At 39.5% G+C, this 26,744-nt stretch overlaps 4 protein-coding genes across 4 annotated transcripts in view; 2 read left to right on the forward strand and 2 right to left on the reverse strand.

Moving 5' to 3' along the window:
- Positions 1–341: 341 nt before the first annotated feature.
- On the forward strand, positions 342–7,000 carry anxa14 (annexin A14). The gene is made up of 12 exons (XM_061815224.1): positions 342–585; positions 951–1,047; positions 1,156–1,244; positions 2,362–2,475; positions 2,571–2,661; positions 2,765–2,844; positions 3,253–3,291; positions 3,499–3,589; positions 3,678–3,773; positions 3,857–3,912; positions 4,448–4,555; positions 6,713–7,000. Exons 1-12 carry the CDS (start codon positions 559–561, stop codon positions 6,770–6,772), a joined length of 948 nt encoding a protein of 315 aa, XP_061671208.1. The 5' UTR covers positions 342–558; the 3' UTR covers positions 6,773–7,000.
- An 81-nt stretch (positions 7,001–7,081) lies between these two features.
- LOC133498463 (uncharacterized) lies at positions 7,082–10,250 on the reverse strand. Its single transcript, XM_061815359.1, has 2 exons — positions 8,767–10,250; positions 7,082–8,130 (listed from the first exon to the last, which is right to left on the reverse strand). Exons 1-2 carry the CDS (start codon positions 8,815–8,817, stop codon positions 7,603–7,605), a joined length of 579 nt encoding a protein of 192 aa, XP_061671343.1. The 5' UTR covers positions 8,818–10,250; the 3' UTR covers positions 7,082–7,602.
- A 6,256-nt stretch (positions 10,251–16,506) lies between these two features.
- Positions 16,507–20,501, forward strand: zgc:114119 (Mediator of RNA polymerase II transcription subunit 30-like). Its single transcript, XM_061825039.1, has 5 exons — positions 16,507–16,656; positions 16,991–17,220; positions 18,132–18,290; positions 18,422–18,511; positions 19,527–20,501. The coding sequence occupies exons 2-5, from the start codon at positions 16,993–16,995 to the stop codon at positions 19,620–19,622; spliced, it is 573 nt and encodes a 190-aa protein (XP_061681023.1). The 5' UTR covers positions 16,507–16,656; positions 16,991–16,992; the 3' UTR covers positions 19,623–20,501.
- A 106-nt stretch (positions 20,502–20,607) lies between these two features.
- The window catches only part of LOC133498505 (exostosin-1c-like), a 57,570-nt gene continuing 51,433 nt past the window's right edge, over positions 20,608–26,744 (reverse strand). Inside the window, exons 5-11 of the mRNA XM_061815495.1 lie at positions 25,795–25,927; positions 23,998–24,116; positions 23,728–23,823; positions 23,286–23,372; positions 23,034–23,194; positions 21,479–21,650; positions 20,608–21,144 (exon numbers count right to left, since the gene is read on the reverse strand). Coding sequence (XP_061671479.1) covers positions 20,959–21,144; positions 21,479–21,650; positions 23,034–23,194; positions 23,286–23,372; positions 23,728–23,823; positions 23,998–24,116; positions 25,795–25,927 — 954 coding nt within the window. The 3' untranslated portion in view covers positions 20,608–20,958. The remainder of the gene's footprint in view (positions 21,145–21,478; positions 21,651–23,033; positions 23,195–23,285; positions 23,373–23,727; positions 23,824–23,997; positions 24,117–25,794; positions 25,928–26,744) is intronic.

A 26,744-nucleotide genomic window follows, 5' to 3' on the forward strand; every position in this document is an offset into this window, starting at 1 on the left:
GTGAACAGGGAGTCTGGCTAAGAAAGATTCAAAAGTCCCGAAGAGGGCTTAGCTCTGTAGTCCTTTTTTTTATTATTTGGTAATAGCAACAACATGAAAAAAATCCTGTGAGAAAATGTTTTTTACGAGGATTCCCCCCCCCCCATGCAAGTAATGTGGTTGTACATCTGACCATGTTGTAACCTTAATAGATATGTAATGTTGTTTTAATCATTTTAATTGCAAGGAATACAGACAGGTTGCCCCATTTTTTTATTTTCTACAATCTTAATCTGGTTGGCTGGATAGTGAAAGAGGTGGGGCTGGGTGTGACCATGATGGTAATTTAAGATTGTTTAAAAAAAAAAAAAAAAAAAAGTAGTCCACTACCAGCTACACACCTCAACATATCAGCCTGTAGATACATTTTTTTTAATCCCAAAATTTACTTGTTCTCTATAATTATTAGGGTTAGGGTTATTTATTTGGAGTAAAGTTACTATACAATATATGTTTTTGCATGCCTAGGTCGATTTACCTGTATTTACTCACTTGTCTTTAGACATCTGAATTAAAGCAATGGACCTGCAGTACTTTAAATCTCATGTAAGTACATGTTTACTGTTCTTCTTACTGTTACTGCAATATGCTTCGAGTTGTTGTTTTGATTTTTCAGGTGTCATTTACAAATGCAGTATCAACCTCCTTGTAGTATGCTATTACTAAATTTTACTAAGTTGTCTTGTCCATAATACCCTCGCTTACAGAATGATGACAACTGAAGGTTTTTTTTTTTTTTTAAAGGGCTTTTTAATGAATGGAAACTTATTTTATATGCATTGCTTTATGCTGTTCCTTCCTTGTTTGGGAGCACTAGATTGTGATGAATAGATAAGGTGGACCATCCTATTGTAACTTTTGGGGAACTAACAAACAGAATTCATGGCCAGATATTTTTTTCTCTCACATAGAAAATGTGTTGGGGTACACTTGGAACAGTGCGGCCTTACTCCAATTTTCACCCAAAAAGAGATGTAATAAAGATCCACGAGGCACTGGAGAAGAAAGGTGATCCTGCAGTAAACTTTAGTATTTTATAAAATCCTTCACGAGGTATACAAGTATATAGTTTTATTTAACTCCTAAATTTCCAACCCTATTGCGTTATCTCCATAGATGCAACTACACTCGTGAGAATTCTAACAAATCGGAGCAATGCTCAGAGACAGGACATTGCCAATATATTTAAAGAGACAACACAACGGGTAAGGAAAAACACACAAGGAGCGATATCCATAGCTGTGTCGTTCTTAAGTACTTCCACGTTACAGTAATACTATAGTATATTCCTAAAGACAAAGCAGAGATGGCACTTGCTCGTTTGTTACTTTGAACTGTTTGCTGATCAAACATTCGGATGTCTCTTGAACACACCTTTGTTTGGAAAGGGAGTTTAATACTTAATTACAAACTAAAATAATTTAACAGTGAACCCTAACATTCTTTTGTTGTAGCTTTTCAGACACCACCAATTTGAATTGTACTGTATTAATGTTAACGTGGGTAGGGGTGCTGAACCCATTTTGAAAACATGCTTTCATACATTGCATTGTGTGTATACTATGTGTTGCGCATGGACAAATCCACACCCCACACCCATAATTTGGCCTCCAGGTTGACAACTTCATTGAGCAATCAAATATATGCCCCCATATGACAAGCTATATGGCTCCTAGCTAATGCTAAAACTGACTGCAGTCTGTTTCTATTTTGACTTTCACATAATCGTAGGGGTGTCGCACCTTTGGGGGATGTGTGTGTGATACCAGGTCAGAGATTTTCAAATTTTCAGATTTTACACCCAACCTCGCGGACCGTGGCCGACAAACACTGTGTGGGTTATTAAGTAAATCGTTTCCCCTGTTATCTAACGAAGGGGAGGAAGTTCAGAACGGCCTGCTCAGGCAGATAAACGATTTACTTGGTTGTTTTATCTACACTTGATGCTTGGGCAGCCATTCCAAAGGCCCACTCGTGTATAACCGTTAAAAAGTGCATATTCTTTAACGTGTCCCATTTAAAGCCTTTTGTATTATCTCTTAGCACGTAATGTGGTTGAAATGTATTTATCTAGTTGTCCAATCAGACAATTTTTTTCTGGTGTTTATGACTTATGCTTAATATTACCTGTGGTGTGCTGCAAGGTTCAAGTTAAGTCCCATTTCCATTTTTTTAATATCTTTCCAGCACAGTCAAAGATTTAAGGTAACAGTCTGACAAACTGACAAGATTATCTGACCATCAATTGAAACCCCATGGGTTTTTATTCAGAATCAGTATCACTTTTAATGTTTGCTTTTTTTATTTTGTTTTTTTTATCAGGACCTGAAAGCTGGGATGAAAAAAGTCCTGTCTGCAGATCTGGAGGCACTCATGCTGGAACTAATGATGCCTCCTCTGCAGCATGAGGCTCATCGCCTTCAACAGGCCATGGCGGTTTGTGTTTTTGTTATGCCTCTCCTGCAAAAATACAGTAAATACCATTGCAGTTCACATCCTGAGAACTAGAGATTGTCCACGTGTTTGTGCAGGGTTTTGGTACAGATGAGGAAACACTACTGGAAATTCTGTGTACAAGATCAAGCAAGGAGCTCCGGAACATTAATTCTACATACAAAGAAAGTAACTACAAAAGCCTTGCATTTTTTTGTGCATTGTAGCAATTAAGTCAGAACCTCCATATTTTAAGATAAAAATTGTATTCCTGCTTTTTTTTTTTTTTCAGTGTATGAAAAGGACCTGGAGAAGGAAGCGAAAGGAGAAACCAGTGGAGACTTCGCTAGGCTTATAGTGGCTCTTATTAATGTAATTTGGTTCTTTCTGTCCTTTGTTTGTATTTAGTGAACAGAAACTCACGAAAGATGCCACCATGCAAGAAATAGAGCGCCAAAAAAATTAATGACTTTTTTTTTTTTTTAATCCTGTTCTATGTCTACAATTAAGTTTTGAGTCAGAATCTGTAGTATTAATCAAAGGAAGACAGTTTGAATATTTTACTCAAATTTTATGGGAGTTCTTACACTGACAAGTAGAAGACCCAAAAGTCTGAAGACCTTTGGGTGAAATTCAGAAGTAAAAACTGCTTCGGAGAGATTCCAGATTGTATCCCAACAGTCATAGCTAAACTCGCGACACTTCTGTAAAACATGGTACATCATTCAATTCATGTTTTTTAATCATGTTTTAAAATGTTTTTCCCCTCCTCTCCAATAGAAAGAAGATGTTGCAGGTGTTGTTGAAAGGGATGTTGAGGTATTTTTTTCAAATGTTACTTTAACATTTGTCAGTTTGTCAGTGCATCTTGCTAAACATGGTAATCATACAAGACTATTTGACTACACTGAAATCAAATTGAACACTTTATATACTTTGGGTGGCAGTTCTTTCATTTTGAAGCAAACAAACTATCCACATTAATCTGTCAATCAGTAATGATTTTGTGATGACACTTTCCCGCAGTGTCTCGCTGCATCACTAAATGGGAAAAAAGCTGACGTGGATCCTTGGATTAATATTCTCACCTCGAGAGATTCCAACCATTTTAACAAAGGTGAAATACAAAATGCGAACAGATAGGTTTTTTTAGTGATGAGTTGCTTCTGTGTTTCCACTCTGATGACTTTGTGAATTACTGACAGTGTTGATGGGATTGGAGCTGGAGTTTGGACAGATGGTGACTCCAATTCTGGAGAAAAGATTCTCTGGGGAGATCCGTTTGGGTTTGGGTGTTTTAGGTAATTGTCATTATCGATGTGTGTTGTCGGTTTATCATGTATGTCTGCATAAATACCACAATTTCTGTTATTTGTCATAACAGTGGAATGCATTCAAAATCCTGCCATGTATCTTGCCAAAAGATTAACTACCATGAAGGTAAGATGTTTTTTTTAACCCTTTAAAATCTTTCAGTCCTTTAACTTTGTATGAGTTTCAGATAAGATTCACCACATCTAACATATCGCTGCATCCCACTTAGTTTTCCAGTGTTTTATTTTGCTCGTTATTGTCAGGTTAATGTGTGACAGACAGTTCTATTGGACTTAAATATGGAAATAAAATGTGGAACAGACACAGGACAGGACATTTCCAAATAAAGGACGGTTCTGTATTTTATGAGACGGGTGGCACGCCTACTCTCAATATATCCCCACTCTTTTATTCTCACCCACATCCTCTCTCTGTCCCAACCTGCTTCTTCCTTGACTCTTTTTTTATCCTCTAATTATCTATTGTATTATTGAGTGTCCCTCACAAATCCTTTCCTTTATTTTTGAAAAGGCATTTTACAAACCCAATCTTTAAAAGGTACTATAAAATACACATACAATTATTGTGAGTTGTTAAGGGATATAAGTGGCAGCTGTTGTCAGCTGCATAATCAGAAATATCAAATATTTCCTTTTTACAGGCCCAGATAGTGCAAGGGATCATGGTGTCCCACAGTGAGGAAGATCTACTTTGTATCAGAGTCGCCTTCCTTAAACTGACGGGCACTTCTCTCTACTCGACCCTGCAGGTATACACAAACACACTTTGGTAAAAATGAACACATTATTGTCGAACTGAAACTATTGTATAAGCTCAGAGCGTAAAGGAGCGTGAAAGGTGATTGGCTGAAACAGATGGAGAAGGGCGGGTCTAATGAGACCAGATAAAATATGTGCAGTGAAGAAAATAAGTATTTGAACACCCTGCTATATTGCAAGTTTCCCCACTTAGAAATTATGGAGGGGTCTGAAATTTTCATCATAGGTGCATGTTTACTGTAAGAGAGGTAATCTAAAAAGAAAAATCCAGAAATCACAATGTATGATTTTTTTTAATGATTTATTTGTGTGATACAGCTACAAATAAGTATTTGAACACCTGCCTATCAGCTAGAATTCTGACCCTCAAAGACCCGTTAGTCCGCCTTTAAAAATCCATCTCCACTCTCCATGTATTATCCTGAAGCAGATGCAACTGTGTGAGGTCGTTAGCTGCATAAAGACACCTGTCCACCCCATATAATCAGTAAGACTCAAACTTATAACATGGCCAAGACCAAAGAGCTGTCCAAAGACACCAGAGACAAAATTGTACAACTCCACAAGGCTGGAAAGTGCTACGGAGAAATTGCCAAGCAGCTTGGTGAAAAAAGGTCCACTGTTGGGCAATCATTAGAAAATGGAAGAAGCTAAACATGACGGTCAATCTCAATTGGAGTGGAGCCCCATGCAAGATATCACCTCGTGGGGTCTCAATGATCCTTAGAAAGATGAGGAATCAGCCCAGGATTACACGACAGGACTTAGTCAATGAACTGAAAAGAGCTGGGACCACTGTTTCTACCGTTTGTTGGCAATACACTAAGACGTCATGGTTTGAAATCATGCATGGCACGGAAGGTTCCCCTACTTAAACCAGCACATTTTCTGCACATGGGACAGGACGATTGCACTGTATTAAGGACAGGATGTCCACGGCCATGTATTGTGAGACTTTGGGGGACAACCTCTTACCTGAGTAAGAGCATTGAAGATGGGTCGTGGCTGGGTCTTTCAACATGACAAAGACCCAAAGCACATAGCTAGAAAAACCAAGGACTGGCTCCGTAAGAAGCATATAAAGGTTCTGGCATGGGCTAGCCAGTCTCCAGACCTAACCCCAATAGAAAATCTGTGGAGGGAGCTGGAACTCCGTGTTTGTCAGCGACAGCCTAGACACCTGTCTGATCTAGAGAAGACCTGTGTGGAGGAGTGGGCCAAAATCCCTCCTGCAGTGTGTACAAACCTGGGGAACAACTACAGGAAACGTTTGACCTCTGTAATTGCAAACAAAGGCTACTGTACCAAATATTAACAGTGGTTATCTAAGGTGTTCAAATACTTATTTGCAGCTGTATCACACAAATAAATTGTTAAAAAAATCATACATTGTGATTTCTGGATTTTCTTTTTAGATTATCTCTCTCAAAATGAGCATGCACCTACGATGAAAATTTCAGAACTGTCATGATTCTGCCGCTCCAGCCTGGGCTGTGCGGGTGCCCGCGCGATTGCGCTGATTGGGAGGCGCACACCTGCGCCTCATGCGGGCTGATTATCCTGTGTATTTATATGACCCCGATGACGACTGGTCCGCGCCAGATCGCTGAGCTTCATGCCCCGTTCGAGTACTTCCGTATCCCTGATCGTCAACCCGTGTGTACCGACCTCCGCCTGTTCTCCGACCGACCCCGTAAGCCTGACTCCTTTGACACTTCTGCCTGGTTTGATCGTTCTCCCGTGTACCGACTCCTGCCTGCCCGCTCACCTGCTCTCTTCGCCTGACGTCCCAACTACCGCCGCTGCACCTGACTACCTGCACGATCCCCGACCACGGAATAATAAACGTTTCTCCCCGAACTACCTTGCATCTTCCGAGCCTTGCATTTGGGTCCTACTCCCTTTCCGACGGGTCGTGACAAGAACCCTCCATGATTTCTAAGAGGGAGAACTTGCAATATAGCAGGGTTTTTAAATACTTATTTTATTCACTGTAAAATGTAAACGGGAAACCATCCTAGTACAAAAGTGAATATGAAAGTGAAGTCCTAACTACTTGTAGAAAATATTAAATGGTTTGTCATAACATGTATTATCATTTGATAGCAGCTGTTTTTATAAGTTAAGATTTCATTTTGGCCTAACAGAAATATTTCAAGCGAGATCATCTCGAAGCTCTGTTGGCCATTTGCCGATCTGAAGATTAAACTGGAGCAATGCAGTACATGTTTTTAATGCTCATATATACAGTATTTGGCACAGGTAACATGACTAACTGGCTTTGAGTTAGATTGTGATTATTTTTCTCGGTTCTAGAAATGTATATCATTTAATTGAGTGTGGATAAATATATCATTGCATCTTAATTGTGTTATTAAGAAAACAATTTCAATATATGTACATGTTGTTTCACCAAATTATTTTTAATAAGTTCACAACGTGGAACTGCATCTGATCTGAATTTCCTTAATGATAGGCGCTGTGCATGTGATCCGTGGAAGTACAAAAAAAATCAATTTGACCTCTCAGAAATAGTTATTTATTCATCAAATTAGTGATGCAGGCTTGACCCTTTGACTAGCTCCATTTTCTATTTCATTGCTCAGCTGTTAATGTTTCATTTATTTGCCAATCAGTGCTTTATTGAAAGTAGACATGTTTCACAGTTTGCAAAATGTGTAATTTAAGTGGTAGTTATACATATGGAGTGTTGAAATTTTGAGATCATATGCAAGCTTGTCACGACAAGAAAACCACAACCATGGAGTAACCAAAAAGATAAAGATACAGTAAATATAGACAAAACCACATCAGTAAATCCATATATTACATTAAAGTTAATCCAAAAGTGAAACTCAGATCCAGTAAGCACATACAATATGAAAATACCTTTCATCAGGTAAATTACTACATAAGTTATATCCACCCATCCATTTTCTTTGCCGCTTATCCTCACGAATACGAAATACTTTGATCTATAGTGCATCAAATATATTGAATTATAAAAGCCATACAGCCATCTTTTTCTTTTTGTTCATTAGCAGACAACATTGAAAATTAACGAGACCCCAAGCAATAGCAACGACTCTGCTACTCCGCTTCCTCTGTTGTATGTGGTTGTCGTTTTGATGGACATTGTGGTTGAAGGCATCGTTGTTGCCGTGGTGATCTTGACTGTTGTAGGTTTGCTCGGCGCCATGGTGGTCTTGACTGCAGTAGGTGTGCTTGATGCCATGGTAGTTGTAGCTGGAGTAGGTGTGCTTGTTGCCATGGTAGTTGTAGCTGGATTCGGTGTGCTTGTTGCTACGGTAGTTGTAACTGTAGTAGGTGTGCTTGTTCCCATTGTAGTTGTAACTGTAGTATGTCTGCTTGTCGCCATGGTGGTTGTAGTTGTGCTAGTAGGAGAAACATTTGGACGGGAGGTAGTGGAGGGTTGGAGTGGTTTTGCGGTGGTTGTTGTTGATGTTACAGCAATGGTGGAGGTGACCATTTTGGTGGTGGTTGCAGACACAGTACTTAAGGTTGTAGGACTTGTGTTTGGCATTGGCGTTGTACTTCCTTGAGCCTGTTCAACAATTGCGATGTGTTAGTTCTACAAACATATAATTTTTTTTTTTAATGCTGTGACGAACCCTTCAAGTGATATTTGTAATTAGTTTTTGAGGCCTTTTGATGAAAATTAGCTCTTGAGACATCATCTTTTTTTCCTTCTGAAATCACATTTTATCCATTAAACATACAGGACAATCGGGCACGAGGATCAGAAAAAAGGAGAAAAAAAAGTCATAATACAGATGAACATGAAGCCACAGCAAGAATGCTCTTTTGTGAAAAGATAAATTATTAACAGGTTATATAGCCCACAAAGAGGGGGAAGAAATTAAGTCCCACGCTTTGTACACTAAATTCTCTGAGTTCGAATTAAGAAATAAAGGCTAACTCTCGTCATAGTAGCTCACTTTCTGTTTCAAGTGTCAACTGTCTTTCAGTCCCCCTGTAGTGCCTGTTTCTGCACAATTTTAAAATTTTAAAATTTCATGTCTAAAGTCAATATCACTGTCGTGAGTTCTAAAACAGCCAAATAGTTTAGATATGGCAAGCAGAGAAAAATTAGTCACTTAACAATAGTTATAGTATCTCTACTTTAATCCTTGATTAATACACCAAATACTGTATATGTAATATGACGCATAAATCATACCTGTGCTGATGCCATGAATGCCACAATGCAAACTCCCACAAGCAAATTCATCTTGATGCAGAGATGATGGCTTCAACGGAGATGCTTCCAAAATGATCACTTCAAAGGAAGGCTGAAGGTTCAACTCTTGTATTCTGTGTTACTGACTGAACGATATCTGCTTGTGCTTTTATACAAGAATGTCGTCCAACTTTTTGGGGTGGGTACGAGTTTTATCTCACGTTCATGCTGTGACCTTGGTTCCAGGAAGTTAGCGTTTATTTGACATTTACTGCATACTGTATGATTAACAGTTCCTGGTTTTTAGAAAATGTTTTTTGTGACAATTATAATTTCTTGCCACAATAACCAATGGGTTCTCTTTTACAAACGCTCATTGTTCTTTGTGGATTTCTTTCAAATAACATTTTGCTTCCCTTTTTTTGTAGTGCTTGCACTTAAGTTAATTTTCAATGTTCAGAACTATTTCCTCTAACTGTATTTCATGTCCCAAGGCAACTGTGTTGTCATCACATCCAACAAATGAAGTTGGGAGATCAATCAAAATTATAGGGAAAAAAAAAACCTCTCCTTCCTTTGTTTATGGTGGATGATTGACAGATTGGTTTTAATATTATTTCCTTGTGCAACCCAAGGTTTTGTAAACTGTTAGTCTTAAAATCAGTTTTCACTTTAGTTGACCACTCAGTTTAATGTTTTTTTTAATAGTCAAAAATTGTAAAGGATACCTAAATAACTTATTCATTTTGGCAACCTGGTGCTTACAGTACCTAAAGTTTAAGCCGAGACAAACTAGTCAGTTATTTTGTTGACAGAATATCACTGTTGTCATCACAAATTAAATCTCAAATGATCTGGGCCACACTGACAAAACAAAATAAAATAAAAATGTAGTTATTTAACATATGTAAAGGTACCTCATCACCATCATTGTGATGATGTGTTTAGTGTGACTATGCAAATATTTGTCTGATTGTCAGAAAGTGCTATGAATTCGGATATCAGACTTTTGTTGGGTGTTTGAAAAATATTTACTCATATTGCCAAATCAATGTATGGCAGATCCTGAGTGAACGAAACGAAGTGCAGTTTTCAGGCTGCTGCTGTTAAGTTTTGACAACCCCTCAATAATAATCTTTTTGACTTCCTTGATGAATGTATTACATCGTCGTGTTTTATGACTTTGGGAATTGTATTTGAAATGGTCATATCAGCTGTCAGGTGACAGATGACGAGAGCTGGAACAAATTGTACAACTGAAACATATTTGCTTTTAGACATCCTTATTATCTGACCCATTTGTAACTGTTGTATATTTATGAAAAATTACAAACACCAGTTGTTAATGTAAAATTTCTTTTTTTTTTTAACTCAAGAGGGGAGGAAAACTGTTACTCCCGAAGTGGGGAACACCATATGGGGCACCACCCCGCGACTCTCGTGAGGTTAAGTGGCTAAGAAAATGGATGGGTGGATGTCTGTATCTCGATAATTCAAAATAAATCATTTGATATACTGAACTGTATTTTGGCTTAATTTTGTATTGTTTGTGTTTATTTCAGACTCATGAAGCAATCAAATCACAAACAAACTATCATTGACCCTTGAACATTCTCAGATTGATTCAGCATAAAACGGTGACACAATTTGTGTGTTGCTTGTGCTTATCAAAAACTCAGAGGGGCAAAATGCCTGTAATGCGCACAATCCACCAATTATTTGGGGTTCATCAGAGCCCAACTTTAAATGGTGGCAGGTGCGTGCTCATTCTTTTTTAATTATTTTTACTCACCCTCTTAAGAGAATTCCATTTTTCTTTCAATTAAATTTGAATTAATTTATGGTGGGAAAATCTTTGAAAATGAGTCACCTCGGTTATGGGATTGCAACAGCTTAATCGCAACTGTACGTGTGTGTAGTATAAAAGTACTTTGCTGATTGTGTATTTTAACACATTAAAGTGTATGACAATAATAACATGATAATGCTCATGGTAATAATGCACTGGTAGGATAAATGAACTATTTCAACTATTTTTAAACGCAAAGCTATTTGTACATTAATACATTGAAATCATTTTGTACTCTTGTTGCTATGAACAAAGACATCAATGCAGACATAGAACACTTCGCAGCATTAATTTTTCATTACGAACATTTTCGGTTGGAATTTGGAGCTGCACATAGTGTACATTTCAAAATTGCGATAATTATTTCACTAAAAGGAATTGAATGAAAACAGAAATTGAACGATAGCTTTAATAAACATAATTAGTAACAATTTTGGGAATCTAAGTTCTTTCTGTTTCGCACATATTCAAATCCTATTCTTAAATAATTCTTATTTGAAGCGGAAAAATACATCAACATTTTTCACAACATGAGCCTGTGCAAGAGTCCGGCAGTTGAGGATTCTATCCACTGCAGATTAGAAGTGAAATCACAGACGCCAGCATTGGACCAGATAATCTGAACAAAGTATTAGTCCCTGCTTTTAATGTTGTGACTGCTGAGGCTGTGGGAGAGTCGGTCCCGCTTGAGGATGGCGCCGGAGTCGAAGGTGTCACTCCAGGGCTCGAGGTGCTTCCGAAGGACGCTGAGGGCTGCCTTGATGCGGTGGTGGGAGCCGATCCTGCTGAGGTGGACGGTGGGAGGTGCGATGCCGTGGTTGGTGGATCAATCATGGGCTTGTGAGTGGAAGAACGACTGGGCGGGTGTGTGGTCACTGGGGATTGGGAAGAAATATCTTGTTGGATGTTATCAGTCAGGCTTGTTCCACTTGTAGTCGCTGACTGTCCCTGCAATAAAATATTGGCATGTTTACAGAGTAAAGCCTTGATTTTTAGCAGCATAAAGATAAATGGACGAATGAACCAAGCCAACCACCATTTAAAATGCTGCAGTTGCAAACTAATTTTTGTTTAAAAAAAAAAAAAAAAAAAAAGACATTATAAAGGTAGGGGATACAGAATTTTCCTCTCATGTTTGAAATATCGTGTCTGTTTGAAGCGGTCAGATAAAGCATGGCTGCGTCATATTGAGGCAAATCATTCACGGGCACATCATGCAAAAGTCAACCACCTGCTGTTCCAACTGACTACATGACGCATGAACACATTAACCACACTTTGCATATTGCATGGTGGGTAAAGGCCCACACACCAACACATGCACAGATGAACACACACACACGTGCACTTCTACATGTTTTGTTATCATTCTGACTTGATGTTTTTATTCAATACACACTTGTCCAGAGAATTATTGTGTGATTATGACTTGCAATATGAAAAAAAAGAGGACTGACTGACAGTTGGTTAGGAGGTAAACTAAACTTCTGCTCGCGTGTACATGGCTTTAGTCAAATCAAATGCAAAACTTCATTGAATCCAAATTTGCATTAGAACTAATCTATACACTGCCCTTCTCATATTGTTGGTGCCCATTTAAACATGAACCTGAGAGGTTTTTATTTTTTTTGGGAGGGAAGGGGGCGGTAAAAAAAAATCTCTCAAATTTAGAGGTACAAGCTGTCATTTGACAAGGAGAACATGAATTAGCTGTTGTTGAATGAAGGCTTCTCACCCACTGTCAAACTGAGACAGGCTCCAGCACATTCACGTGAGGATAAGTGGTGCAAAAATGGATAGAAATGAAGGCTTCAACAAAATCCTCGCATTTATCCCAATCCTCAATAAAGGAATTTTTTTTTCCAGATCCTGCGCATCAGATTTAGCTTGTTAAATTATCCATCCATCCATTTTCTGTGCCACTTATCCTCACGAGGGTCACGGGAGTGCTTGAGCGAATCTCAGCTGTCAATGGGCAGGAGGCAGTGTACACCCTGAACTGGTTGCCAGCCAATCGCAGATTGCACATTTTGGTTACAGAGACTCTCCACGCTTTGCTTTCTTGTCACAGGTCCATATGAAATTATAAATATATTCAGATGTGTGATACAGTATTGCCTTTTCTAACATTCCTTAACGTGTCTTAATACAGTGACTTTATTACTAATAGCTTGTTAAATATTATTGTAAAACAAGAAAAACAATAAAGCTGAGAAAAATTTCTTGTGCGTTTTTACACACTTGGCCAATACAGCTGATTCTGATTCTAAAAAGAGCATCAAATAATTGTAGTTAATTTGTACTGTTTTATGTAGTTACTGTGAGGTTTCTCTCCTCACTACACTATTTTTGATTCTACAGTCATATGTAGATTGTGCCCCTAAAATTCATACAATTTGGTCTCAAAATAATCATCAATATTAACATTAAAAAAATGATGTTGTCCACATGACAAGCAAAACAATGAAACCCTTCCGTTAAACGACAGAATGTACATAATTGAACTGCTTCTAAAATTTTTGTGACGTTTTGATGTTTTTGTACCATGACATTTTACCAATGTAAATCTTGCAAATTCATTACAACTTAAGAAAAAAAAAAAAGGTCAAGGGCAAATTGCACTTCTTTAATTATATGTTAGTATGTATTTTTACTCAAGGTCAGCAAAGTTCTCTTACCTGAGTGGAGCTTGTTGCCATGAAGATCAACCACAAACAGAGGACAAATGTTGCTGTTTTCTCCATCGTAAGCTCAAAATGTTTCTTTCAGTGTAACATCTGCCCCCAGAGTCGTGCTGCTCTTTTTATACCACTCAACTTCTGTGTTGCACTGATGCTGATAAGAGATAGTCACCAGGTGCAGACATGTGATACAGTATTGCCTTTTCTAATATTCCTTAACATGTCTTAATACAGTGACTTTATTGCTAATATATTAATAATTTTTATTCAGTTTTTTCATGATTCTAGAACTTTGTGAATAGTTAAATATCAAAGTGACTCTGGAACATTATTGGTGCAAAGTGTTTTCAACCTTTATAGCTTACACTGACTCATCACTTTTTTTGATGCCCTATGATCGGCAAGTGATCAATCCAGGATTTAGCCAAAGTCAGCTCACCCCCAATCCCCCCACCATGACCCTGAACAAGATAAATTGTAAAACAGTACAGGCTCATGACAAACCATATGTATCAGCTGAGTACGTGTTGTTCTTTCTTTGGAACAGACACAAACATGTGCACTTTGCAGTACAATCACTTCAAACTCCAGATACACTACAGAAAATAATTTGATGTTAATAAGCGAAAAGATGTAACTTCCATTTGTTTTTTTTTTAAACGTAATTCTTCCCCTTGAGAAATTAGTTATTCTGGGATTTGAACCTATGTCCTCAGAACTGTGATGACAATGCGCTAACTTTTAACAACCACCAAATATATGCTGGCAATTGTTCCATACATATAGAGAAAATAATAATGGAATTCCTTTGTATGTATTTATCTTTCACCAAGATAATTCAACAAAGCAGGGTAAGAGGGAAGAGATATGATATAATATGATTAACCAGATCCACTGAAGAAGGAATTCAACAAAAGAAAATCTATTTGCAAATACTTGGATTGAACTTGTGAGTAGATAAGAAGTCCTTTCAATGCTCACACTTTTCAACTGAAACAGGGAGATAATAAATTGTTGGCATAACTGCGGTAATGAAAGAAAAGGTATTTTACTATTTGAGTTTTGGTATGAACTTGGACGAATATTTGAAAACAAGTTTACGAAATCCCAGATTAATCTGAGTGTCACGTACTTTATGTAATAAACAATGGACTACAACTACAATAAAAACATTCATGCAGGCATTTTGTATTCATCCACATTTGTATATATTCTTACCCTTATTGAGGTCACAAATTACTGAAGCCAATCACAAACGATTTAAGGTGAGTGGCAGTTAGTTGTGTAGAAAAAAGTTTTACTACCCACTGGCCAGCATAAATATCAATCTGTAATGACAAGGACAATGCAGGACACAACAAGACACAAGAACAATCACGTATACCAGGGGTGACCAGACTTTTTTACCCCAAGATCTACTTTTTAAGAAGCCAACCTCTTGAGAGCTTTCGACAACAAGGGCTCCCAAACCGTTTTAAGGTTAATGTTATGTTGCATCCTATATTTAAAATACAGAATGAGTTTTTCGTGCACTGTATTGTCAGTGCTTTCATCCTGGATCAGGCTGTGCCAAGTTGGAATTTTAAAATTACACACCATCTCATCCTGCACTTTCTACTTTGGGTTCAGACCAGACCTTTCCCACTCGGAAAAGAGAAAATCTCGTCTAGTTTAACCATTTTTTGTTTGATTATTCACATACTCCGACGGTCATTGCATCTTAAAACAACAGCATTTCTTTTTTAACTTTCTCCATTAATATCGAAAATAAACATAAACACCACTTCTAGCTCCTCTTTGCTTTAGTAAGTAGCAGTGGTGTACGCTGTCATTATAAAACACATGATGATGGGCTGCATAAGTACTGTAAGATTAAGGTAAACTATAAAAAAAGAGTGTGGCAGAGCAGCGGTCATTGTTAGAGAAATTTCGTGTGCTGCCTTAAGGAAACCAGTGGCTTCTTCTTTTCATTTTTTACAGTACGTATGTGAATTGTGCCATTGGATGTAACAACCAGTCCTCCCTCATTCATTAAATCACATTGCAAAATGCCACAAACTGAATAGCTGTATGTTATACTTTCAATTTGCTTTGGATTTTTTTTTTTTTGGGGCGCGCAATGCAGAATATATGCAAAGAGACTGCAACAGCGGTGCACAATTGCACACGCATGCAGTTTAAAGGGAACATTGGCTGACTTTTTTTTTTTTTGTTACGCCATCCGCCAATCGACCAGGACTGCCTGCGATCGACGCCTTGAGCACCCCTGACGTAAACTGTAGACTTTTTTCTCTCTTTCCACTTGTCCCACCAGGGGACGCCACAGTGTGTCACTCTTTTGTATGTGCACCTATTTCCTGTGTCCTCCCCCAAAGCCCTTATGCCTTCATGCCTCATGGTTTCCCTCACTGAATATGAACGTTGTTTGGCAACGTTTTTAGACGGATGCCTTTTCTGACACAACCCTCTGCATTTATCCGAGCTTGGGCCCCACCAACAGTTTGCATTGGCTTATGTCCCCCACTCCACTTCCCCGTAGGGCTGCTTAATCACATGCACATTGATTTGCTATAAAAGAAAAAGTTTCTTCTTACTTTTTGACCGACATAGCGGGAATAAAGGTGATAAGAATTAAGGTAACGTATTTCATTTAAATTCAAAAAGGGCAGGATGGTAAAAGCTCTGCCAATAAAGTTTACTCCTTTGATATGGCTGAAGCATCAAAGTGACTTTAGTCTTTAATATGATGCAAAGTGCAAACTCTGGACAGAGTCATGTAATTTATGAACATAAGCAGTAAAATTACATTCTACCTGCAAGGCATCACAATCAAAATGCTACCAATTTACCACTTTAATTTTTTTTTGTTTGCTTGTACATAGAACTGAAATTAAATTTTATTAAAAACTTAATCGCAACGTTTTACCATTAGTGTTTTTCTTAGGTATCTCTATGTACTTCTACTGAACTACAGATTGTGAGTGATATCAATTTATATATTTCACTTACACACCCACTTGCAGGACATATCTTAAAGAACGTAAAATATGTGACCTAAAAGAAGTGCATGCAGAGCACACCGTTATTACTCCGAAAGAAGAGAAAAATATCACTGAATTCGGGTTTTGGAGCTGTAATTCATATGTCCGTGATGTTCTAAAAGTGACCTGTGGGCGGCGGTAGTCTATGTGAGCGCCATATATACTGTGCTGTAAAAATCGCAGAAGTAGAGTATGAATGGATCCCGTCAAAAGAGACAAACGTTTCTTGTTTGGAAGAATTCATGAGAAGAAAACAGTAGTTGGCCTTTCGCTCAAGAAAATTTGAACGTACTACAGCTAAACGGTGTTTAAAATTACGGTATGTGATGTCTTGTTTTTTCTTCCGTAAGATAGTTTTACATCACGACTGGCTTGTTGACACATGTCGCTTTGTTTGGACAATTTTAGCGTGAACTGGCGTCCATGATGTTCAGTCGTTGCAGTTGTAGTAGTCGGGAGTACTCGTAGTTTTGTGGCGTTGTCATTTAGTTGTTTTAGTCCAGCGTTACTAATGACGAGATATGTTGGCGCTCAAATATCACTACTTCACAATGGACCTTCAGACCACACTGAAATAACAAGGTTTATTTTCTTTATTTATTTAAAAAAAACGATTAAAATGTTCTATTTACGTCATTCTCATCTTGGTGTAGTGATGGCAGCATCATTACCACAGAAGACAGGCATGGCAGGGATGCCCACTCAGCAGCAGCCCCCCCAAATGCCCCCTGGTGGCGCCATGGCAACAGGTCAGCAGCCAATGCCACCCCAGGGTGCGCTCAGAGAGATTTCCCCTGTGTTTCTGTGTCGGATTGGACAGGAAACCGTCCAGGACATTGTCACTCGTACCATGGAAATCTTCCAGATCACACGAGCCACGCAAGTAAGGAAAAAAACCGAATTCCTTTGTTGACATAACCTAAAGCCATCTACACTCATCTCAAAATTCAGCTTTTGGGTGAAATTTCCTCTTCTGATCCTCACTCTTCCAGTCTCTCCGCATCTCTCTATGCAACTTTCCGATAATTACATGGCGTAATTTCAAAATGAATACAAACACTACTCAGGTTCACCTTTTAATGACATTGTTGCTGTCACATAATTACAACGTATCAGATAATTAACTGGCTAACCTTCCGTAATAATCCATCCATCCATTTTCTTCACCGCTTATCCTCACGAGGGTCACGGGTAGTGCTGGAGCCTATCCCAGCTGTCAACGGGCAGGAGACAGGGTACTCCGCGAACTGGTTGCCAGCCAATCTCTATCCACATTGAGACAAAGAGTCACATCGGCCTCAAAGTTCTGAGGTCCCGGGTTCAATCCCGTACCTGCCTGTGTGGAGTTTGCACGTTCTCCCCGTTCCTGAGTGGGTTTCCTCCGGGCACTCCAGTTTCCTCCCACATCCCAAAAAGATGCAACATTAATTCGACACCCTAGATTGCCCCTAGGTGTGATTGTGAGTGCGGCTGTCCGTCTCTATGTGCCCTGGGATTGGCTGGCAATCAGTTCAGGGTGTACCCTGTCTCCAGCCAGTTGACAGCTGAGTTTGGCTACAGCACTCCTTGCGACCCTTGTGAGGATAAGCGGTTAAGAAAATGAATGGATGAATAATACGAGCAGTGCATGTAACGGCTTGGGAGTGATACCGAGCCCCAGTCCGACAACACTCACTGTTTCTAGTGTGATATCAGCAGTGTTTGTATGAAAGATCTCTCACAGTGTCTTTGTGAATATGACTGAGTGAAACTCAAGCCAGACTTCATATCTGTCCATCGTTGTCTTTGTTTCAGCTTCCCAATGGTGTGACTCAGAGTCAGGCAATGTACCAGGATCGCTTTGGGAAACTGCAGGAACACTTGAGGCAGCTCGCCCTGCTCTTCCGCAAGCTTCGTCTGCTGTATGAGCGCTGCGTGGAGATGACCGCTGACCTGCAGGAGGGGCCGGCAGAGGTCAGAAAAAGAAACAAACCTTTTTTTGTTTTATGCATCAAACGTGTTAAATTTTTTGGTCGGAGAGCTTTTAATTGTATAACCCGATCTTCTCACCCTCATCATTTATCTAATGTACCCCATGTTCTCAGCTTGTGCCCTATGTTGGAGAAGAGCTGGTCAATGTCAGGGTGGAGTCTTGCAGTCCTTCAGTCCACCAGGAGAGAAAAGAAGTCCTAGAGGTAAATTCTACTTCATTTCTGTAATAATTACAGGACAGATTGTAACATAAACACATTGTAAATTAAAGTCATTAAGATAATTCTGGGTGAAACACAGTGGAGGCTGGAGGAAATTGAGCTACAATTGGCTTGCATATTTATACTGTTAGACTTCACTAGAATAGCGTCGAATGGTAAACAGCCCTTATACAGAGCTGTTTAATAAGAACTGTATGAAATAATAGATTGTCAAGTATTATCCTTCCATTTTTTGAGCCGCCTATCCTCACAAGGTTTGCGGAAATGCTGGAGCCTATCCCAACTATCTTCGGGTAGGAGATCGGTTCATCCCTGAACAGGTTGCAAGCCAATCGCAGGGCACATGTAAACAACTATTCACACTTACAATCACAATTTAGAGTCTCTAATTATCATACCGGTTAAAAATTCGATGTTGTTAATTTGAATGGAAATGGGAAACGAACACGGGTTTGTGCAATAATATTTCAAACTTCCAAACCTAATTGTGACAATTATATTTCTGTATACATTGTAGTGATTTATAGTGATGAAGTTGTTTTTTTTTTTGAGCAGACGCTTTCAGCAGCTGAAGTAATCGTAATTACTGTGCATTGTTAACTTGACTCTCGTTAACTTTCTGAATAGAGATTTCCTAGTAGAAAATGCATATTAATTTTCTCTCACTGGAAATAATTGTGCAAACTTTTTAAAAGCTCATTACGAACTTTTTAATCTATTATGGAGATGCTTAATTTCCAGCTGTTTTAGCTCCATCCAACACGTCCCAAAATGCCCATCCATGAATATCCACATTTTGGGATTAAAATGAGATCATCTAAAAAAGCCCCATTTCATTCTTAGCACTCATTTTATGGTTTTCATAGCTCAAGTTGGACCCTTTATGTACATTTTCAGTTTCATCTAAATGTGTTCCTACCGTGTAACATTAAATTTGTGTACTTGGATGGCAGTGTATACTTGGATGAGCTTAACTGCTTGGCCTCTTTGTTTTCAGAAAGTACGTCAGAAGAACCAGGAGATGAAGGTTCTCATGGATCAGATGAGGAACTTGCTATGGGACGTCAATGCCATGTTGACACTAAGGAAATGATCAATGTTGAGGGACTGAGTGGACAAGTACAGGGCCACCACAAGACAACATTGAAGAGAGACACTTTTGGATAAATAATCTTTGCTATTCCCCTTCTGCAATAGAAATTTTCTGAAAGTAATTGAGGTGTCCCCCCCCCTGCCCTTCCAAAAAAAAAAAGGTTCATCATCACCTTTACTGTTGATGCCACAAGAGGGCGGCACAGCACTGTTTTTGTTCTAAATGAAGGTCAATTGACACCAAAATGCCACAAGATGCACAATTTTCTCTAAATGAAGCTTCTTAATGTACGTCAACATAGTCCTGTGACACCAAGATAGCAGCAAGATACCTTTTTTCAGGAATGACAACCACAAATATGCAGGGTTTACTGTATAGCTGTCTATAGTTGAACCCATGATTAGAAGCGGGTTGTTGTTCGGTAACAGTTGATGAGATATGACTTACAAGGCAGCTCAACGTTTTCTATTTTTACTGAAATAAGTTATGAACTCATTTTTGGAAAACTTGTATTCCATCGGGTCACAACAAGTTTTTTTTTTTTTTCTTTGCTACCATCTGTTGTCTCGACACCTAATGCATCAAATCATAACAGGCACTTCTTCCAGAAAGCTGTGTAAGTAATATTGTGCTCATTATGGCCCTTCTGAAAAGTTTGAGGTGCACGGTTCCAACTGGCTCCTTGGCAGCTATGTACAGTACATCTCAGGTGTTTTGTACTTTGTGTGTTTGTGTGTTATGTGCATGCGTGTGCTTAATGAGTCTTCCTCAGTGCTCAACGATGTTTGCCCTTGTTGTTCAGGCTTGGTTGCCTATGAATAATTTTGTCAACTGGGTCCTATCTGTTTTGTACAGTATTGTTTTTGTAATTAAATTTAAAAAGGCATCAATTCCTTCAAATGACTGCAGTTTTATTTAATTTTGCGCTGAACTGCAAAGGGGTGGGAAATGGGAGCTTCAAGAAACACCATAACAAGATTGGCATTTACAAATGGTTTTATTTGTTTTCCTTGGCAACTGTCCCCGCTCAGTAATACTGAGACAAGAATAGTCCGAGAACATGGCACTGGTATTACCTTCCTTGGATGGTGTTGGTATTCCCATATATTCACAACAACAGCGCTCGCAGCTTTCCAATGAAGACTGTCCTTCGATCAGAAGCCCGTCTATTCTCACGACTGAAGGGCTACAGTTCACTTTGCACATAACCGGACTTTCTATATTGAGCCACAGTGTGTGTCCACATGACAGTTTTTGAGTCCCTTTGTCAACATGTCAGCCGACCATCCTGCTATCATGATGTTCCGCTTCCAGACTAACTATCGGCTCAGCCACATCATGCCCTCTCCAGGTCTTTATACTTCTTGCGGAGGACGGACACTTGATCTTTAAAGAGCATGGGATCCAGTCGAAACTGAGAGTGAACCAGAGGCATGAAGCCAAACCAGTTGGCGAAGATGTTGACACACTCCTGGCGCTGGTTGAAATGCTCCGGGTTGGCCCAGGGGACATTCTTTGTGGCCTTGGTGGGTAGAACAGGACAGTGTTTAAACCTTACATGCTGGTGCTTTGGGTCAGCAATTAAAATAGCCTGAATATCATTCTTTGACTCTGAAATTGGATGGAAGAAGTGCTGCAGAGTTTGTGTCCATTAAGGCTGTTGGGTGTCAAATTTGACCCTTCTCTACTAGTTTATATTGTTTGATTATTTTTATCCAAGCATAAGTGTGTAAAACAAAGAATATGCTTTCCCTTTTATCCAAATAAAGACTAAACATCCAATTATTATAAGGATTATTTTTGCCCAATTCAAACTCGTGTACAGCACCATAAATAGAAGAGTGGAGAGTGAGTACCTGCGGGCCGGGCAACTCCTTGTACTGCTTCCTTTGAGCCACTTTGATGGGCGGCAAGTGGGTGACAGCAGAAACCAGGAAGTTCATCAGGATGTCCTCACAGTTGGACTTATGATCCACCAGAGTCCTCAAAGACTGCGGCAGGTAGTGTGAAAACAGGTAGTGGTAGTACCTATTGGATGGGGACAGTTCATATATTGGATAGATAGACATAGTGGTTGGACAAGATATAGTACAGTAAAGCACAAGCATCAGATAGTACGCATGTGGAAGTAAATTTGACCACATTTGTGGTACTAAATCTGTCTTCTTTTCCTTTCGTTTTGTTCTGATTAGGGGTTGCCACAGCATGTCATCTTTTTCCATCTAAGTCCATCTCGTGTATCTTCCTCTCGAACACCCACTGTCTTCATGTCCTCCCTCACCACATCCATCAACCTTTTCTTTGGTCTCCCTCTCGCTCTTTTGCCTGGTAACTCCATCCCAGAACCCTTCTACCAATATACTCACTCTGTTGCCTCTGAACATGTCCAAACCATCGAAGTCTGCTCTCTCGAACCTTGTCTCCAAAACATCCAGCTTTGGCTGTCCCTCTAATGACCTTATTTCTAATCCTATCCAACCTGCTCACTCCAAGCGAGAACCTCAACATCTTCATTTCTGCTACCTCAAGTTCTGCTTCCTGTTGTTTCTTCAGTGCCACCGTCTCTAATCCGTACATCATGGCCGGCCTCACCACTGTTTTATAGACTTTGCCCCTTATCCTAGCAAAGACTCTTCTGTCACATATAACACCAGACACCTACCTCCAACTGTTCTACCCTGCTTGGTGGTACTAAATCTGTCTAGTTCCTTTTTCTGTGCAAATGATTCTTAAAAATGAATAACTGGCCACATTTATAGCTTCATATTATTTATTTCAAAAGATATATTCTAGGTAATTTTCTTCCAGTTTATGGATGACGTAGGGCTCTTCATAATATTTGGATTGCAGTATTTTTTTCTTTTTGTTCCTGGGCATGGAGATGGGTAATTTGTTTTGAAGATACTTTGGTAAATACATGTTGACATACATTAAGTGGTAAATATTTGTTGGAATTTCAAGTGAAAACTGCTCAGGCAGAAGATAAATATGCAATGGGAATCATACGCGGAACGTTTCTGCATTATTTTAGGATGTCTGGAATTTGGAAAACCTTCACACAAGAGCAGCACAATCTTGGAAAGTTGGTGCTCCGGCGTTGCCAAGGCAACAACAGAGACATAATAAAAAGGTTTCCAAAGGCACGTACACTTGTAAAATTCATTCCTTTTGTGTTTTCAAGGTTGGACTTGTGCTTGGATTTTGGATAAAGTGCTGTAAAGTGCAAGAAATTGTAGGTGCTTGTGAGTGATTTGTTTAGAATAATTTACGTGACAATCTAAGACTCACTGCGTGAAAGGGTTAGGGTCTGTCTTTAAAGTGTGTGTAATTTAGTTTTATTCAATTATTGTACAGTAGTCCGATACAGTTCCCACTGTATTTTGTTTTCTACGATGGATTAATGTGCTTTACCTGTGGTAGAAGGCAGCCCCTGTCAGGACTATGGAATAGTCATTGGTCCATTTGGAAGTGTAGCCCCAGGCGTGCTTTAAAGGATCCCAAAAGTGGCTCCGAGGTGGGTACCCCACAATCCGGTCAGGAAAGCTCCGCCACACCAGGAAGGCAAAGTTCACCTGCAAGTACAGCTCCAGTTACAACCCAACTTCATTGATTTGAGATTGACTATATAACAGACATGACAAGTACTGCTACATGAGCACTCACCTCACTCGTCAACAGGACCGTATCCTCATCCAGACTCAGCACGGCATCGGTTTCTATAGCAACATGAGGCAGGAACCGGCTGGTGGTCTGCGAGAGCAACACAACAGTAAATCTTACAGCACCGCGGGCTACTTTTTATTCGGCGTAAGCATTGTGAGATCAGGAGAATGAGTAAGAGATGATCTTGTTACAATAAATGAGCCTTTGCCAGGGCCGTTATAAAAACAGAGCTGGACTGACATGAATGGAAATAAACGCCACTTGGGTTGATGGAGATGTCTGATAGAGACATGGACATGAAGATAGAGGACAGACATCAAAACGAAGGATCTTATAAAGAGTGGCAAAAAAAAGGAGATAAACAGTCCAAGTGACTTACAGTTGGTGTAACTGTCACTCAGACATGAGTGCGAGATCCAGTGTGAGCGGAATCGCCACTAACCTTCCTCTTGCCGTCTGTCACAGTGAGGGGGACTGGCATGGGGGGCCATTTGCTGCGGCTGGGTGGCGCTTTCTCACTGTTCCAGAGGATGATGATCTGGCGCAGCAAAGAGATCATTGAAAGTGATCAAAATCAGCCAGTCATGCGAAACAGCGGGGGTGGCTTCCTCAGCAAACAGGAACAGTAAAGATTAGAATTGTACAGTAGGTGTTTTAGAAAAATGATTCAATATATTGTATATGTTGTGTATTTGTACTAAAAGCTACTTACTTGTGAGCAAAATTTTGACTTGGAGACCACCTGAAGCAATTTCATAATCGGCTGAGACTGGGAAACCAACGGAGAGACGGCGTGGATGAGAGCAGTGAACTCCTGATTTGGACTAATGCCTGGAGCAAGAAATTTTTTTATTTGCGCTGTACATCTCGCCCTTTGCGACAAATATTCAATAGCCCGCTCGTCGAACATCACATATATAGTGAAGAAAATAAGTATCTGAACACCCTGCTATATTGCAAGTTCTCCCACTTAGAAATCATGGAGGGGTCTGAAATTTTCATCATAGGTGCATGTCCACTGTGAGAGAGATAATCTAAAAAAAAGTCTAGAAATCACAATATATGATGTTTTTAACGATTTATTTGTGTGATACAGCTGCAAATAAGTATTTTAACACCTGTCTATCAGCTAGAATTCTGACCCTCAAAGACCTGTTAGTCCGCCTTTAAAAGTCCACCTCAACTCAATGTATTATCCTGAATCAGATGCAGCTGTGTGAGGTTGTTAGCTGCATAAAGACACCTGTCCACCCCATACAATCAGGTAGACTCTAACTTGTAACATGGCCAAGACCAAAGAGCTGTCCAAAGACACCAGAGACAAAATTGTACAACTCCTCAAGGCTGAAAAGTGCTACGGAGAAATTGCCAAGCAACTTGGGGAAAAAAGGTCCAGTGTTGGACCAATCATTAGAAAATGGAAATCAGAGTGGAGGCCCATGAAAATATCACCTTGTGGGGTTTCAATGATCCTTAGAAAGGTGATGAATCAGCACAGGACTACACGACAGGACTTGGTCGATGACCTGAAAAGAGCTGGGACCACTGTTTCCAAGGTGACTGTTGGTAATACACTAAGACATCATGGTTTGAAAAAAATGCATGCCAGGAAAGGTTCCCCTGCTTAAACCAGCACATGTCAAGGCCCGTCTTAAGTTTACCAATGACTGTTTGGATGATACAGAGGAGTCATTGGAGAAAGTTTTATGGTCAGATGTAATAATTCCACTAACCGTGTTTGGAGGAAGACGAATGATGATTTCCATCCCAAGAACACCATCCCTACTGTGAAGCATGGGAGTGGTAGCATCATGCTTTGGGGGTGTTTTTCTGCAGATGGGACAGGACGACTGCACTGTATTCAGGAGAGGATGACTGCGGCCAAGTATTGTGAGATTTTGGGGTACAACCTCTTTCCCTCAGTCAGCGCATTGAAGATGGGTCATGGCTGAGTCTTTCAACATGACAATGACCCGAAGCACACAGCCATGTGTACTGTACCAAATATTAACATTGGTTTTCTCAGGTTTTCAAACACTTATTTGCAGCTGTATCACATAAATAAATTGTTAAAAAAATCATACATTGTGATTTCTGAATTTTTCTTTTTAGATTATCGCTCTCATAGTGGACATGTACCTATAATGGAAAATTTCAGGTCCCTCCATGATTTCTAAGAGGGAGAACTTGCAATATAGCAGGGTGTTCAAATACCTATTTTCTTCACTGTAGAAGAACTATTATACCATTAGATGTTCAAATGTTATTAGAATCTTGTCATCAGACTTTTAAATAGTTCTTGAGCTAATAAATTACATCTTAAAAGGCCTTTTGTATAAAATAATTTCCAACTCTCACAGATAAGAACAAGCATATGATTATAATCACCAAAAGGAGGGCAGATTTCAGGTTTTTTTTTTCACCATCACAGTACTCCCATTTGCAAGAGTACAAGTAATATCTACTACAGAAATGAAATGAAGCATTTTTTTTTTTTTTTTTTTTTTACCTAATCCCAAGTAGTAGAAAGGGAAATGTGCAAGGTGAGTGGAATATTCTGGCAGGACAAGTAGACCTCCCGGTAAGGAGTTCCACATGTATTTGTTCCTTGATATGTGAGAAAATACACGATCCTTAATAATCTGGGGAGGAAGAAAGAGGAAACTATAACTCATTGTCATCGTAAGATCAAAATACAATATAATGCATTCATTCGTTTAACAATGGAGGACAAACAGAGTGCACTACTTTGTTGAAAACAGCAGAGGTTTTTGTTAATTCAGTCTCAAGAGTTCAGTTCTGCATCTCTAAACAACAACATTACGTTAACTAGAAGACGTCGTGCCGCATCCCCACAAGCCTACTACTGGACAGCATCATTCAGCAACACTATATAGAAAGCATGCTTGTTTTTCTATTCAAGTTTTGTTTTATTCAGCTATTTATTGTAATTTATGGGAAATGGAAACGCAATTTTATTTCAGTTCAGGACCTTCTGTTTGGAATAAGGCAGTATTATCCCAGCGCCCGACCGACCTTTGATTCCCCAGAGTGCCGCCCTGCATGTACTTCGCAGATGCCGATTTCCACCACTGCCCACCAGTCAAAAAAATATCTATGGATGAACTACAAATATTTTTTCTTGGGGGGGGTGAGCCAGCCTGCATGTAATATTGAATATTCCTCTTTGTGTTTACGCAACAGCAGCACTTGATGATCCATTCTCCGTACTGTACTTCTCATTTGCACCAACAGGAGGGGGACCATGCGGTGGCCCCCCACCCCGTCGCCCTGCGCGTCACTGACCTCAGGCTGACTGCACAGCTGTCTCCCATGGGGAGAGGTTCCCCCTCAGATTGCTGTATGTATATAAGCAGCTTATCACCAACCTCCAGAACCTTTGCTTTATTATCTCGAGCATAAATCCCCAGCAGCAAACACCACTGAAGGCAACCAGAC

Source organism: Syngnathoides biaculeatus, chromosome 1 (assembly GCF_019802595.1).
Source record: "Syngnathoides biaculeatus isolate LvHL_M chromosome 1, ASM1980259v1, whole genome shotgun sequence".
Lineage (NCBI taxonomy): Eukaryota > Metazoa > Chordata > Actinopteri > Syngnathiformes > Syngnathidae > Syngnathoides > Syngnathoides biaculeatus.